At 41.7% G+C, this 17,295-nt stretch overlaps 1 protein-coding gene across 8 annotated transcripts in view; it reads right to left on the reverse strand.

Moving 5' to 3' along the window:
- Window positions 1-17,295, reverse strand: part of TTN (titin) — a 236,790-nt gene that overhangs the window by 28,533 nt on the left and 190,962 nt on the right. For all 8 annotated transcript variants that reach the window (XM_042040505.1, XM_042040513.1, XM_042040510.1 and 5 more), the window contains one exon: window positions 142-17,247. In XM_042040505.1, coding sequence (XP_041896439.1) covers window positions 142-17,247 — 17,106 coding nt within the window. The remainder of the gene's footprint in view (window positions 1-141; window positions 17,248-17,295) is intronic.

Genomic DNA, 17,295 nt, shown 5'->3' on the forward strand with positions numbered 1-17,295 from the left:
TGTAAAACTACAGACATACCTACAAAAAATGATCTATTTTACAGTACGCAGATTTAAAACTTTTGACATTATTTTGAAGTAAACACTTTAAACCACATGTTATTCTAAGTATTAACAAATTGTTTTCATAATAAAACATACCTGTTATTTTTGTTCCCTCTTTGGTCTCAGAAGGCACTCCAACACCATATTCATTTTCTCCAGAGACACGGAAGTAGTAAATGGCACTTTCTTGCAAACCAGTCACTTTGTAGGACAGGCGATGACAGTTGTTTGTCACAGTGACCCACGCTTTTTTGCTAGCTTCTCGTTTTTCAATTACATAGTTCTTTACAGGTGCTCCACCATCGTTTTCAGGAACATCCCAAGATAACACAGCAGATTCTTTAGTTACTTCTTTTGTAGCAATATTAGATGGTGGGCCAGGTGTATCAAGAACTTTGACAATTAAAGTCAAGGTGGTAGTATTCAGGATGTTTTGCAATGTTAATGTGTATTTTCCAGAATCATTTCTAGTTGCTTTTTCAACAGTAAGAGATGTACAATTACTTGAAGTGTCAATGCTTGCACGTGTACGGAGATCAGTGTCTGGTTTGTTCCATGTTACATTTGGGACTGGTTTGCCTCTGAAAGGAACAGTCATTGTGAATGATTCACCAGCCTTTACAATTAAAGTCTTCCGCATTTCACTGTCAATTTCAAAGGCAGGTTCTTCCTCTCTTTCTTTTGCCACCTGAGGTTCTGAGACATCACTTGGTTCACTGACACCCATTTTGTTAATGGATTTCACTCTAAAAACGTACTCAGAGCCCGATGTTAATCCAGTTATGGTGTATTCTGTGCCTCTTAAATTCTGAATAGCTGTTGTCCAGTCAGTTTCATCAGTTTTCTTGTATTCAACTGTGTATCCTGTTACTGGAGCACCTCCATCAAACAGTGGCTTTGTCCAACCAATTGTGATATTTGACCTTGTAGAATCCATAATCTTAGGTTTAGATGGGGGCGATGGCAGGAAGATTGGATCTTCTGCCTTAATCAATGGTGTGGTTTCACTTGGGAGACTGAGGCCAGCAGCATTTTCTGCATAAACCCGAAATTCATATTCACATCCTTCACGGAGACCCGATGATTTCACTCTTAAATCATAAACCGGCTTTTTGTTTACACGAATCCATCTTAGGCTGGTTTTCTCACGCCTTTCAATTACATAGCCAGAGATCTCATTACCTCCATCAGACTCAGGTCTTGCCCAGCAAAGAGTTATTGAATCTTTGCTCACACTGGTGATCTCTAAAGATGTAGGTGGACTTGGAACTGTAAATGGGTCTAGGGCTTTGACAGCAACACTTTCTAGAGGCTCCCCAACACCATATTTATTAACTCCCATCACTCTGAAAATATACTCATTACCTTTCAGTAATTTTGTCACTTTACAAGATGTTGTTTTAAGCTCTCCTTCACAAAGTGTCCATGCAATTCTGCTGGTCTCACGTTTTTCCACAATATAATGATCAATATCTGCACCGCCATTTTCTTGAGGGGGTCCCCATGATAAATGGCACTTTTCAGCAGTAAGGCCATTTATTTCTAGCGGACCTGCAGGTGGGCCAGGTCTGTCAAGTACTTTGCAATTAATTGCCAAAGATTTTGTTCCTGCAACATTCTGTAATGTCAATACATACTGTCCTGAATCACCTCGGATACAGTCCTTAATGGTTATTGCAGTAGTGAAATCTGTTGAGACTATTTCAACTCTAGCTTTTCCTTCGAGCTCTTTGCCATCCTTTGTCCATGAAATCACTGGTATTGGCCGTCCTGCAACATCAGCATTTACTTTAAACACTTCTCCAGCTTTCACAACTACAACATCCCTGAATTTGGCATCCATCATAATTCTTGGAGCCTCCACATCATCTTTTACGGTCACGGGTCCAGTTGATTCAGATGGCTGACTGAAGAGTCCAGCAGCATTCTTTGCAATCACATGGAATTCATAACGCTGGTCTTCTGTAAGTCCACCTACATCAAAGTATGTTTCTTGCACATTAGTAAAATTGCATTTTAGCCAACGACCATCTGGTAGTTCTCTGCGTTCAATAATATATCCTGTTACTTTAGCTCCACCATCGTATTCTGGTTTAGTCCATTTCAATGAGACAGATGTTCTTGTAATATTAGTAACTTCTGGTTGACCAGGAGGATCACATGGATCTCTTGCAGCAACTGGTTCACATGCTTTACTGCATTTGCCTATTCCAGCAATGTTTTCTGCATACACGCGGTATTCGTACATCAGTCCTTCATCAAGACCTGTAACTTTCATTTGTGTATCAGTAATAAGGCTCTTGTTGACTTTTGTCCAAAGAATGCTGCTTCTTTCTTTATGCTCCAAATGATATCCTAGTACTACGCTACCTCCATCATTAACTGGCACCTGCCAAGTTACAATCATGAAAGATTTAGTTGCATGTGCCACACGAGGCGTTCCAGGTGGACCTGGAGGCTTAAATGGATACTCTGCCACAACAGAAGGAGAATTAGTATAAGTGCTTTTCCCATAGCGGTTTTCTGCACAAACACGGAACTGATATTCAGATCCAGTGATGAGTCGAGATACTTTAATTGCTGTTCTTGCAACTGCTGCAGACACTACCTCCCATGTTGTTGTGGTAGTATCTCTCTTCTCCACAATGTAATTACTAATATGACATCCACCATCATATGCTGGAGGTTTCCAAGACAGAGTTACACTATCAGCACTAACTTCATCAATTTTAACATCAGTTGGTGGTCCTGGTCTGTCAAGGACAACTACAGTTAAAGAAGCTGTTGTTGATCCAGCAGTATTTGAAAGATGTAATTCATAATGTCCCAGATCTTCGTTTGTAGCTTCCTTGATGGACAGTGAAGTTAAAGTCTTTGATGTCTGAACATTTACCCTGGTTGTCTCTTTTAAGGGATTCCCATCCTTCTTCCAGCTAGCAGTGGGAAGAGGTCGCCCTCTGAATGGAATGTCAATCTTAAGATCACCTCCAGCTTTCACTGTGAATGTGTTAAAAAGGAGCTCAACAGACGGCTGGATTTCAATATCTTTTGCAATGACTGGGACACCAAGTTCTCTTGGATCACTTTTTCCTTTTTCGTTAACAGCAAGCACTCTGAAACTGTACTCTTCTCCCATACTTAAGCCTGTTATTGTTGCTTCCAATGTTTTCACCTGTGTACATGCACTCCATTTTGTACTTCCTTTAGTTTGCATTTCTACTACATAACCAGTAATTTTACTGCCACCATCGCTCTCTGGCTTTTCCCATTTAATTGAAGCAGAATTGCGAGTCACATCAACAAGAATGACCTTTGAAGGTGGAGCAGGTGGTTCAGATACCTTAACTGGATCAGCAGTTTCTGCTGGTAAACCAGCCCCATATTCATTTACAGCTAGAACACGGAAGTAGTAACTACATCCTTCTTGTAGTTGAGTAATCTTGAAGGAATTCTTAGTACAGTTGCTTGTAACTGTGGCATATGCTTTTCTTGTGGATTCTCGCTTTTCAACTACGTAGTTGGTAATTTTAGCTCCACCATCAATAAGTGGTGGTTCCCAGGCTAAAGTTACAGAATCTTTTTTCACTTCTCTGATTGTGAGGTTTAGAGGTGCACTAGGTGTATCAAGCACTCTGACATTAACAAAAGCTGATTTTTTGCCACTGTTGTTCTCTAAAGTAAGATTGTATCTACCACTATCAAATCTATTGACATTGTCAATGACCAGCATTGTGTAGGAACTGGTGACTTCAATCTGAGCTCGCTCACTAATCGTTCCTTCTGCTTTCTCCCATTTAACTTCAGGTTCTGGTCTTCCTTTGATGGTGACAAACAGGCGTAAAGTACCACTAGCACGTACAGTGACTACTTTTCTGAGATCTGCACCAAGTTCAATTTCAGGAGGTTCAATCTTGTCCTCTGCTAAGACTGCACCAGGTATACTCGCAGGTTCTCCTACTCCTTCTGAGTTGATGGCACAGATGCGGAAGTTATACTCCTGGTTCTCTTTCAGTTTTGTCACAGTGAACTGTTTTGCTTGTAGGCCTGTTGGTGGGGTGCAGGTAGTCCATTCATCAGCAGCAGCTTCTTTTACTTCTACTACATATCCTTTAACAGGAGCACCACCATCATAAATGGGCTTACTCCAGGCAAGGGAAACTGATGACCTGGAAGTATCTGTAACCTTTGGATTGCTAGGTGGACCTGGAGGATATAAAACATCACAAGCACGATAGAAAATGGATGGCCCACTGGGTTCCCCTACCCCTGCAGCATTTTCAGCAGACACTCTAAATTCATAGAAATGCCCATCAGTTAGACCTGTTACTCTGAATCGCAAGTCTGTCAGCCTTTTCTTATTGCATTTGGTCCACCGGATACCATCTTTGTCTCGTTTTTCAAGTATGTAACCTTCAATTTCAGCTCCCCCGTTGTCTTCTGGGCGACCCCATGTTACCACCATAGAATCTTTTGTGATTGCTGAAACTTCAGGAGTTGAAGGAGGACCAGGGGGTTTGTATGGATTACGAGCCACAACTGGTTCAGATTCCAAGGGCTCTCCAATTCCATATTTATTGACTGCCATTACACGGAAAATGTATTCATTGCCAGGAAGGAGTTTGGTTACTTTGTGGTTAAGAGCCTGGACGTCTGTTGCTACTTGTGTCCATGAAAGCCTACTTGTCTCTCTCTTCTCAATGATATAATGTGAGATACTAGAACCACCATCATGTAAAGGTGGAGACCATGACAAGTAGCATTTTTCTGCAGTGACACCTGTAATGTTCAAAGGTCCTTCTGGAGGTCCTGGTCTGTCAAGCACTTTTACAGTGATTGGTATAGATTTGGTGCCACCAACATTTTTGAGGTTAAGAGTATAGTGACCTCCATCTACTCTTATACAGTCTTTGACAGTGAGAATTGTTTTCTCAATGGTAGATTTAATTTCCATTCTTGCAGTTGTTTCTTCAAGGTCTTTACCATCTTTTGACCATGTAATGTCAGGAATAGGTTTGCCATGGATATCAGCTTCAAGAACAAAGGTTTCTCCAGCATGAACAACAATGACATCTCTGTATTTAGGATCCAGTGAAGCTCCTGGTGCTTCAATTTCATCTCTGGCAGTAATAGGCCCTGAACTTTCAGATGGTTCACTCAAGCAACCTGCTGCATTTCTTGCAATTACTCTGAATTCATATCGTTGGTTTTCAACAAGACCACTTACTGTAAATTCTGTTTCCAACACATTTGTAAAGCTGGCTTTCATCCAGCGACCATCTGGCAGTTCTTTCTTTTCTACAATATAACCAGTTATTTTGCTTCCACCATCATATTCTGGCTTTTTCCACTTCAGTGTGATGTTACTTCTTGTAACAACAATGGCCTCTGGGAGGCCAGGTGGGTCACAAGGATCTCGGGCAACATACAGTTCTGATACTTTGCTGACTTTGCCAATGCCAACAATGTTTTCAGCAGAAACTCTGAACTCATATTCAAGACCTTCTTCAAGGCCGTCTGTTTTATATTTGGTGTCCACAATAAGTGACTTGTTCTGTTTTGTCCAAAGAATGCTGTTCTTATCTTTACGCTCAAGATGGTAGCCAAGAACTTTGCTTCCTCCATCATTAACCGGTTCATGCCATTGTACAATCATATGGTCCTTGGAAGTTGCTGTGACAAATGGGGTTCCAGGTGGTCCAGGCACCTTGTAGGGGTATTGCACAACAACTGATTTAGAAGCCAAAGGAGAGCTCTTTCCATATCTATTTTCAGCAGAAATCCTGAACTGGTATTCAGAACCTGTTTTAAGCTTTGTTGCTTTGATGGTTGTTCTTGCAACAGTTGCTGACACAATGTTCCATGTGGTAGTGCTTGTGTCACGCTTTTCTACGATATAGTTGCTTATCTGACAGCCACCAGTATAATCAGGTGGATCCCATGATAAAACAACAAAGTCTGCACTAATTTCATCAAAGCGGACAGGTCCTCGTGGTGGGCCAGGCTTTTCTAGTACAATTATGCTCAGGTGTTCTGTTGCTGTACCTGCTGCATTTGTTGCTGTTACTGTATATTTGCCAAAGTCTTCCCTGCTGCTTTCTTTAATATGTAAAATAGTTGATGTTGTTGTATTCTGAATATTTAATCTGGTTGTCTCTTTCAGTGGCTGCTCATCTTTTGTCCAAGTAATAGTAGGTTTGGGTCTACCTATAAATGGTACTTCTACCTTCAGGTCTTCTCCAGCTTGTACACTATATGTATTAAACATCAGTTTGAAACTTGGCTCAATAGTCAAGTCTTTAGCTATCACAGGAATTCCAAGCGCTCTGGGATCACTTTTGCCTTTTTCATTGTAGGCAATCACACGGAATTGATATTCCTGTCCTGGACTCAAACCAGACACCTCTGCATTACATGTTTTGGTCTCACTAACAACACTCCATTTTTCTGTTCCTTTAGGCAACATTTCAACAAGGTATCCCAAAATTCTGCTACCTCCATCATGCTCAGGTTTTTCCCACGTAAATGATGCACTTCTCTGAGTCACATCAGTGAGTGTTACTTTCCCAGGAGGCAGAGGTGGCTCTGAGGCTTTGACAGCATCCCTGGTTTCAACTGGAACACCAATTCCGTATTCATTTTCAGCCATAACTCTGAAGTAATAAATTGCTCCTTCTGTAAGATTTTCAACTTTAAAACTTGTCTTGCCACACTTAGCACTTACATTTGCAAATGCCTTCCTGGTTGACTCACGCTTGTCTATTACGTAGTTCTTTACCTTTGCACCACCATCAATAACTGGTGGTTCCCAAGATAATACAGCGGAATCCTTCTTTATATCCTTTACCACTAAGTTTTGAGGGGGTCCCGGTGTGTCCAAGACTTTTACTGTAACAAATGCAGATTTAGAACCACTACTGTTCTCTAACTTAAGAATATACTTTCCAGCATCATTTCTATCACAGTTGTCAATTGAAAGTTGTGTGTAGTTTATGCCTTTATCGATCTGAACTTTTTCTGAGAATTCACCTTCTTCTCGGGACCATGTGATGTCGGGTGTTGGTCGTCCCCTGAATGGTATGTGAATCCTAGCAGATCCACCAGCTCTAACCACTATCCCTTTCCTTAGCTCTGAATCAATATCAAGTTCTGGAGCTTCAAGTTTGTCTTCTGGTTTAATAGTACCAGGAACTGATGCAGCCTCTCCCACACCAATCTTGTTGAGAGCACACACTCGTAGTTTGTATTCTTGATGTTCAGTAAGCTTTTTGATCTCAAATCGAGTGGCACGTATACCTGTCTGTGGAGTAACAAGTGACCATTCATCTTCATCTGCTTTACAGATTTCTACAAGGTATCCCTGGATTTCACAACCACCATCATAAATAGGTTTACTCCAACCAAGTATAATGGAACTTTTGGTGGTATCCACAACATGGGCATTTGTAGGTGGGCCAGGCTTGAACATCGGGTCACAAGCTTTAAAGTAGGGAGAAACCTGGCTTGGTTCACCAACTCCAGCAGCATTTTCAGCAGAAACTCTGAATTCATATTCATGATCCTCTGTTAATCCTGTAACTCTTAATCGCAAATCTGTAATGCGGCGTTTATTGCATTTTATCCATCTGATGCCTGCTCGGTCTCTCTTTTCTACAATGTAACCTACAATTTCACTACCTCCATCACTATCTGGCCGGGTCCAGCAGACAGTCATAGAATCCTTTGTGATGTTGGTAATTTCCAAGGCCTTTGGTGGTCCAGGAACCACAAATGGATTTTTCATCATTACGGGCACAGATTCTAACGGTTCACCAACCCCATATTTGTTAACTGCCATGATCCGGAAGACGTATTCATTTCCTTCCAAGAGTTTTGTTACTTTCAGCATTGTAGGCAAAACCTCTGAAGCAACCACAGTCCATGCCAGGCGGCTAGTTTCTCTCTTCTCTACAATATAATGAGAAATATCACTGCCACCATCATGAAGAGGAGGACCCCATGCCAATGCACATTTTTCAGCTGTAACTCCTGTCACTTGGACTGGGCCCTCCGGAGGTCCTGGCCTGTCCAAGACTTTTACGTTTACTGTTACTGTCTTTGTTCCTGCAACATTAGAGGCTTCTAGAATGTACTGTCCACCATCAACTCTAACAGCATCTTTTACAATTATTAATGCACTGAAATCTGTGTTCTTTACTTCATATCTAGCAGTGTCCTCGAGCTCTTTATCTCCTTTGTACCACTTAATGGTTGGTAGTGGCTTTCCATGAACATCAGCCTCAAGTCTGAATGTTTCACCAGCATTTACAACAATAGTGTCTTTGTACTTTGGATCCATTGAAATTCGTGGAAGTTCAACTTCGTCCCTTGCTGTTATTGGTCCTGTACTGTCAGAAGGTTTGCTTATTGCACCTGCAGCGTTCTTTGCAATTACTCTAAATTCGTATCTTTGGTCTTCAGTAAGTCCTGTTACAGTGAACTGAGTTTCAATGACGTTTGTGAAGCTAGCTTTCATCCAGCGACCATCTGGTAAGTCACGTTTCTCTACAATATAACCAGTAACCTTACTTCCACCATCGTATTCTGGTTTGGTCCACTGTAGAGTAATAGAGCTTCTTTTTATTATTATAGCTTCTGGGCGACCTGGAGGATCACATGGATCACGAGCTACATAGCACTCAGAAACTTTACTTGTTCTGCCTACACCAACAATATTTTCTGCAGAAACTCGAAACTCATATTCAATTCCTTCTTCAAGGTTATTTGTCTTAAAACTTGTGTCCTGAATAATAGTCTTGTTTACTTTAGTCCACAGAATGCTGTTTTTCTCCTTCCTCTCAAGATGGTAGCCCAACACTCTACTGCCGCCATCATTTATTGGCTCATGCCATTGTACGACCATGGAGTCTTTTGTAACTGTTGTTACAAATGGTGTGCCAGGGGGTCCTGGTTCCTTGTAGGGATACTGTGCTACAACCGGTGCAGATTCCAATGCAAAACTCTGCCCATACCTATTCTCAGCAAATATTCTGAACTGGTATTCTGAACCAGTTTTCAGTTTAGTCACCTTCAGTGTAGTTCTTGCAACAGTAGCCGAAACTGTTTCCCATACAGTGGTTGTTGTATCTCTCTTGTGAACAACATAGTTGGTGATTTGGCAGCCGCCTGTGTACACTGGGGGATTCCATGATAGGGTAATACTTTCTGCACTTATTTCGTCAAACTTCACAGGTCCAACTGGAGGGTCAGGTTTGTCTAGAGTAATAATTTCAACAGAGGCAGACTTTTGTCCAACAACATTAGCCACAGTGATTTCATAAGTGCCACTGTCTTCTTTGCTAGTTTCCTTAAGATTCAATATAGTGAGATCAGCTGAATCGCTAACATTGACTCTTGTTGTCTGCCTTAATGGCTGGCCATCTTTAACCCAGGTAACAGTTGGTTTAGGTCGACCTGCAATTGGTATTTCTACTTTCAGATCCTGTCCCACCTGAACACTGTAACTGTGGAAAGCAGGTCTTACATCAGGTTCAATCACCAGATCTTTGGCAACTATTGGAACTGCAAGTGCTCTAGGATCACTCTTACCCTTTTCATTTACAGCCATTACTCTAAAAAGATATTCTTCCCCTTGAGTTAGATTAGTAACAACTGCTTCAAGTGTTTTAACACGAGCACACTCTGACCACTTTTCACTCCCCTTTGCTTGCATTTCAACAATATATTGTATGATTTTGCTACCACCATCATGTTCAGGTTTTGCCCAGCTAAGTGAGACACTGTTTCTTGTGACATCATCCACTGTTATTTTCCCAGGAGGCTGTGGAACTTCAGCAACTTTAATTGGGTCACTGGTTTCTGCAGGGAGGCCAATTCCATATTCATTCTCAGCAGAGATTCTGAAGAAGTAATAGCAGCCCTCCTGAAGTTGATCTACTTTCCATGAAGTTTTGTGGCAGTTTGTTACAACAGCTGCATATGCCTTTCTTGTTGCTTCACGCTTTTCAATAATGAAATTCTTTATTTTTGCTCCACCATCCAAGAGAGGAGGCTCCCATGAAAGTGAAACAGAGTCTTTAGTGATCTCTCTGATTTTTAAATTAACAGGTGCACTTGGGGTATCCAGTACTCTTACACTGACAAAGGCAGACTTTGTTCCACTGCTGTTTTCCAAGGTCAGAGTATATTTTCCGCTATCAAATCTGTTAACATTATCTAGAACAAGGGAAGTAAAGCTGCTAGTGGTATCAATAATAGCTGCTTCTCTGATGTCACCATCCACTTTACCCCATTTTACTTCAGGTGTTGGACGACCTCTGATGGGAACAAACAGTCTTAAGGAACCTCCTGCCCTCACATTTACAATCTTCCTTAATTCCATGTCAAGGTCAAGGTCTGGTGCCTCCATCTTTTCTTCTACAATAACAGAACCAGGAACATCTGCATGCTCTCCAACTCCTGCTTTATTTACTGCACATATGCGGAATTTGTATTCGTGTTTTTCCACTAATTTTTCTACTTCCATGTGAGTATTCTTAATTCCAGTTGGAGGGGTACAAATTGCCCATTCACCATCACTTACATCACATTTTTCCACAATGTATCCCTGAATTTCAGAGCCACCATCATAGATAGGTTTACCCCATGAAAGAAAAACTGAAGATCTTGTAATATCCGTGACTTTAGGATTGTTGGGTGGACCAGGCTTGTAGATAGGATCACATGCTTTGTAGTAAGTAGAAGGTGGACTTGGTTCACTTAGGCCAGCAGCATTTTCAGCTGAAACTCTGTACTCATAATCATGATTTTCTATAAGACCAGTCACTCTGTATCGCAGTTCACTTATCAGGCGTTTGTTACATCTTGTCCAGCGAATGCCTTCCTTATCTCGCTTTTCAAGGACGTAGCCTAGGATTTCACTTCCGCCATCTGAGGCTGGCCTTTCCCATACAACTATCATAGAATCCTTGGTAACTGCTGTGACTTCTGGAGCCTTTGGAGCAAGTGGCACTACAAATGGGTTCTTTGCGACTACTGGGTCAGACTCAAGAGGTTCACCAATACCATACTTATTTACTGCCATGATGCGGAAGACATACTCATTTCCTTCGAGAAGTTTTGTAACTTTACAACTCAAGGTTTGCACATTTGAGTCAACAACAGTCCACACCAAGCGACTGGTTTCCCTTTTTTCTACAACGTAGTGTGAAATATCGCTACCACCATCTTGTAGTGGAGGTTTCCATGACAGTGTGCATTTTTCAGCTGTAACACCTGTAATCTCAACAGGTCCTTCTGGTGGTCCAGGCCTATCAAGAACTTTGACATTAACAGGAACCTTCTTTTCACCTGCAACATTCTTTGCCAGTAGTACATACTGCCCACTGTCAACTCTCGTGGCTTCCTTCACACTAAGGCTTGTTGCAAAATCAGTAGTTTTTATTTCCATATGAGCAGTGCTTGTCAGCTCACGATCACCTTTTAACCACTGAATGGAAGGTATTGGTTTTCCATGAACATCAGCATCAAGCTTGAAAGACTCACCAGCATGCACTACAATAGTGTCTTTGTATTTTGGATCCATACTTATTTGAGGTGGTTCTACTTCATCTCTTGCTGTAATTGCCCCTGAGCTCTCAGATGGTTCACTGAAAGTGCCTGCAGCATTTCGTGCTATAACACGAAACTCATATCTCTGGTTTTCAACCAGACCAGTTACTTCAAATTGAGTATCAATGACATTTGTAAAGCTTGCTTTCATCCAACGGCCATCAGGTAATTCCTTCTTTTCAACAACATAGCCTGTGATCTTACTTCCACCATCATATATAGGTTTCTTCCACTGAAGTGTTACTGAGTTTCTTGTGACAATTACAGGTTCTGGACGACCTGGAGGGTCACATGGGTCACGTGCAGTAAAGCATTCAGATGTTCTACTTGCCTTTCCAATTCCTACTATATTTTCTGCATAGACTCTGAATTCATATTCAAGACCTTCCTCAAGGCCAGTTGTCTTAAATTTGGTATCCGGAATAGGTGTTTTATTCAGTTTAGCCCACAGAATGCTGTTTCTTTCTTTGCGCTCCAAGTGATAACCAATGATCCTGCTGCCGCCATCGTTGACTGGTTCATGCCATTGTACCACCATGCTGTCTTTTGAGACATTTGTTACAAAAGGAGTTCCAGGTGGACCAGGAACTTTAAATGGGTATTGGGCTATTATTGACTCTGAGGTGAGATACGTACTCTTCCCATATCTGTTCTCAGCTGCGATTCTGAATTGATATTCACACCCAGTCTTTAAACGACATGCTTTTATAGTTGTTCTTGCAACAGTAGCTGACACAATGTGCCAAGTAGTGGTGGAAGTGTCTCTTCTTTCTACAATGTAGTTATTGATAGAGCTACCACCATCATACTTGGGTGGTTCCCAGGAAATGGTAATACTATCTGCCGTTACTTCATCTACTTTTACTGGTCCAGTTGGAGGTCCTGGTTTGTCAAGGACAACAATATTTAGGGTCTCAGCTGCTTCACCAGCAGAGTTTGTAAGTTTAACTAAATATGATCCCACATCTTCTCTGCATGCTTCTTTTATTGTTAATACGGTGCTGTTTTCTGAGCTTTCTGCATTTACTCTTGTAGTCTGCTTCAATGCCACATTGTCTTTATGCCAAGACACTGCTGGTTTGGGTCGACCAACAAAAGGAACATCAACCTTTAAGTCCTCTCCTGCTAGAACGCTGAAAGTGGTAAACAGTAGTTTGAAAGCTGGTGGGATCACAAGATCTTTTGCAACAACTGGTATACCCAGCTGGCGAGGATCACTGATACCTTTCTCATTCTGAGCTGAAACACGGAAGGTGTATTCTTCACCTTGGATCAATCCTGTGATAGTGGCTTCAGTAGCTTTTACTGTAGCACAGGTTGACCACTTTTCACTGCCTTTACTTTGCATTTCTACAATATAGCCCAGAATTCTGCTACCACCATCATGTTCGGGCTTTTCCCAAGATAAGGATACGCTATTTCTTGTCACATCCAACAAAGTTATTTTCCCTGGTGGAAGTGGTCTTTCTGATACTTTTATGGATTCTGAAGTTTCAACTGGAAGGCCTATTCCATACTCATTTTCAGCTAGGACTCTGAAGTAGTAGTTGCAGCCTTCTTGCAGTGAATCAACTTTCCAGCTGGTCTTGTGGCAATTGGCATTAACAGTTGAATAAGCTTTTCTGGTTGATTCACGCTTTTCAACTATGTAATTTTTTATTTTAGAGCCACCATCTATGAGAGGAGGTTCCCATGTAAGTGTAACTGAAGATTTTGTAACTTCTTTTATTTTCAAATCTTGAGGTGCCCCTGGAGTATCAAGAACTCTGACATTCACAAATGCTGACTTACTACCTGAGCTGTTTTCAATTGTCAGTATGTATTTGCCACTATCAAATCTATTTACATTTTCAACAATAAGTAAAGTATAAGAGCTTGTTGATTCAATGCTCGCTCTATCCAAAGATTCCCCATGTTCCCTTGTCCATTTTACTTCAGGTGCTGGTCTTCCTTTAATTGGGACAAAGAGTCTTAGAGTACAGCAAGCTCTAATAGTTACAACTTTACGTAGTTCTGCATCAAGTTCAATCTCTGGAGGTAGCATTCTTTCTTCAGCTTTTGGAGTGCCAGGAACAAGAGCAGGTTCCCCAAGACCTTCAGAGTTCATCGCATATATCCGTATTTTATACTCTTGATTTTCTTTCAAGTCAGTGATGGTAAAAGAAGTGGCCTTTAAACCCATTGGTGGGGTTACAATCTTCCACTCATCTTCTTCAGGTAGTGCAATCTCAACCATGTAACCTGTGATCTCTGAACCACCATCATATATTGGTTTGTTCCATGCTATTGTAATAGAGGACTTGCTGCTATCCAAAACACGAGGATTTCCTGGGGGACCAGGCTTAAATACAGTATCACAGGCCTTATAGAATGGACTGGCTGGGCTTGGCTCACTGACACCAGCAGCGTTTTCCGCCATGACTCTATATTCATATTCGTGGCCTTCTGTCAGTCCAGACACTTTATAACGCAAGTCAGTAACAACCCTTTTGTTACATTTCACCCACCGTAGACCAGCCCTGTCTCGACGTTCCACAATATAGTTAGTTATTGGGCTCCCACCATCAGAATCAGGATGGCCCCAACAGACAACCATAGAATCCTTTGTAATTGCTGTAACTTCAGGTGTTTTAGGTGGATCAGGTGGAACATATGGATTTACTGCAATAATGGGCTCTGATTCCAGAGGCTCACCAACTCCATATTTGTTAACAGCCATAACTCGGAACACGTACTCATTGCCCTTCAACAGTTTAGTAACTTTCAATTTAGTCACTGGAACTTCTGTGCCTACAGATGTCCATGCCAATCTACTTGTTTCACGTTTTTCAACCACATAATGGTCAATCTTTGCTCCTCCATCATCCAGTGGGGGTAGCCATGACAGCACACATTTTTCTGCAGTGACTTCAGACACAGCCAAAGGCCCCTCTGGGGGACCAGGTCTGTCAAGAACTTTAACATTGAAGATATGCTTGGCAAAGCCACCAGGGTTTGTTGCAGTAAGTGTATAAGCACCACCATCTCTTCTTGAGGAATCTTTATTGATGAGAATGGTAGAGAAATCTGCTATTTTTATTTCTAATTTTGCTGTGTCTTCAAGTTCTTTTTCTCCCTTTGTCCACATCATAGTTGGTGGAGGGCGACCTGAAACATCGGCCTCAAGTCTGAAAACTTCACCTGCTTTCAGCACTATGGTCTCCTTGTATTTAGCATCCACCTTTATCCTTGGTGCTTCAATGTCATCTCTACAAGTGATTGCATCTGATGGCTCTGAGGGCTGACTAACAGCTCCACCAGCATTCCTAGCAATGACACGGAATTCATAGGCAGCATCTTCCGTCAAACCACTTACAGTGAATTCAGTCTCTAGTATATTGCTGAAATTAGCCTTCAGCCAACGGCCATTAGGAAGGTCTCTTTTTTCAACAGTGTAGCCAGTTATCTTAAAGCCTCCATTATATTCTGGTTTAGTCCACTTCAGTGTAACCGCATGTCTTGTAATGTTCAGAGGTATCGGCTTACCAGGTGGATCTATTGGGTCCAGGGCAAACACAGGCTCAGATGGCTTGCTTGGCTTACTCTTCCCAGCCAGATTTTCTGCTATAACACGGAATTCATATGCAATGCCATCGGTAAGTCCAGTTGATTTAAAGATATTGCCTGACACCAACATTTTACTTACAGTCTGCCAAACAATGCTGTTTCGCTCTTTTCTTTCAATGTGATATCCCAGTATCGGGCTTCCACCATCAGTAACTGGCTCATTCCAGCTAATGGTCATGGTTTCTTTGGTGACTGCAATCACCTGAGGAGTGCCAGGAGGCCCAGGTACCTTAAATGGGTAGTTGGCAACTACAGACTCTGAAGTAATGGCTGGACCAATTCCATATCTGTTTTGAGCTTTAACGCGGAACTGATACTCAACTCCAGTAGTAAGACGAATGGCTTTAAATGTAGTACGTATCACTGTAGTTGCCAATTCAGTCCACGTGGTACTGTCAGTCTGACGCATTTCTACAACGTAGTTACTTATTGGTACACCACCATCATTCAAAGGAGGCTCCCACGAGAATGTCAGGAAATCACATGAAATTTCTTCAAATTTGATTGGTCCAGTAGGCGGTCCGGGTATGTCATGAACCTGAACTGTGATTACTTCACTAACTTCTCCAACAATATTTTTAGCTGACAGTGGATATTGACCACTATCACTTCGAATACATTCATTGATGGTCAGTATGGTTGCAGTTGCTGTATTTTCGTAATTTACCCTTTGTGTTTGCTTAAGTATCTGGTCTTCTTTCTTCCAAGTCACAGTAGGCCTTGGACGACCAAGTACAGGGATTTCAATCTTGATATTGTCACCAGCTTTGGCAATGACTGTTTTCTGGTAAAGAGCACGGAGGTCAAACTCTGGTAGCATTGTTTGCTCCTTGATAATAACTGGTCTGCTTTCTCTTGGGGCACTTCTTCCAGCACTGTTAACTGCCATAACCTGGAAAGTATACTCTTCATTTTCAGTTAGATTCTTTACCACGCAGTCCAGTGTTTTTACAGTGGTGATATGTGCCCACTGGTTGGTTCCTTTTCTCTGTGCTTCAATTACATACCCAGTGATCTTGCTGCCACCATCATGTTCTGGTTTTGGCCAAGCTAGGCTAACTGAGTTCCGTGTTATATCCATAATATTAAGGCTCTCAGGTGGGGATGGGGCCTCAGAAGCTTTTACGGGTTCTGCAGTTTCAGCTGGTTCACCAATACCGTACTCATTTTCAGCCAGAACTCTGAAATAATATTCACACCCCTCAGCCAAATTAGGAATTCTGAAAGAACACTTCTGGCAGTTGGTTGTGACTGTTGAATATGCCTTCCGAGTTGATTCACGTTTCTCAACAATATAGTTTGTTATACGTGAACCTCCATCTACCAGAGGCATATCCCATTGGAGGGTGATGCTGTCTTTGGTTATTTCTCTAGGCTTAAGGTTTATTGGCGGACCTGGTGTATCCAAGACTTTCACATTTACAAAGCCAGTCTTCTTACCAGCAGCGTTTTCAAGAGTCATTACATATTTTCCTGCATCATATCTGGTGCACTCTGTGACAATCAAGAGTGTAAAAGAGTCGGTATTTTCAATACTGGCACGTCCTTTGAGCGAGACATCATCTTTTGTCCATGTAACTTCTGGAGTTGGACGTCCTTTAATTGGTACAAAAATCCGAATAGTTAATCCAGCTCTAACAACAAGTGTTCTTCTTAGCTCAGCATCCAGTTCAAAGTCAGGAATCTCTTCTCGGTCAGTGATTTCCACACTTGGAATTATGGCTGGTTCACCGACACCTGCAGCATTCATGGCAGAGATTCTGAAATTATACTTGGCCCCTGTCTGCAGATGAGCTACAACAAACTGAGTGATTCTTAAAGCAGTCCCTATTGTGTCTTTCACCCATTCATCTTCCCCTTCTTTTTGATGCTCAACTATATAGCCAGTGATTTCAAGACCGCCATCATAGTGAGGCTTTCCCCAGGCTAAAGATGCACTTGTCTTTGTAGTATCAGTCACTCTTGGATTTGCAGGTGGACCTGGTGGGTCTGAAAAGCGAATAAAAGGTAAAATATTACATGACAGTAGAAGTCATT

Source organism: Corvus kubaryi, unplaced genomic scaffold, assembly GCF_017639235.1.
Source record: "Corvus kubaryi isolate FWS band 111438036 unplaced genomic scaffold, C.kubaryi_AGA036_p1.0 37396, whole genome shotgun sequence".
Classification (NCBI taxonomy): domain Eukaryota; kingdom Metazoa; phylum Chordata; class Aves; order Passeriformes; family Corvidae; genus Corvus; species Corvus kubaryi.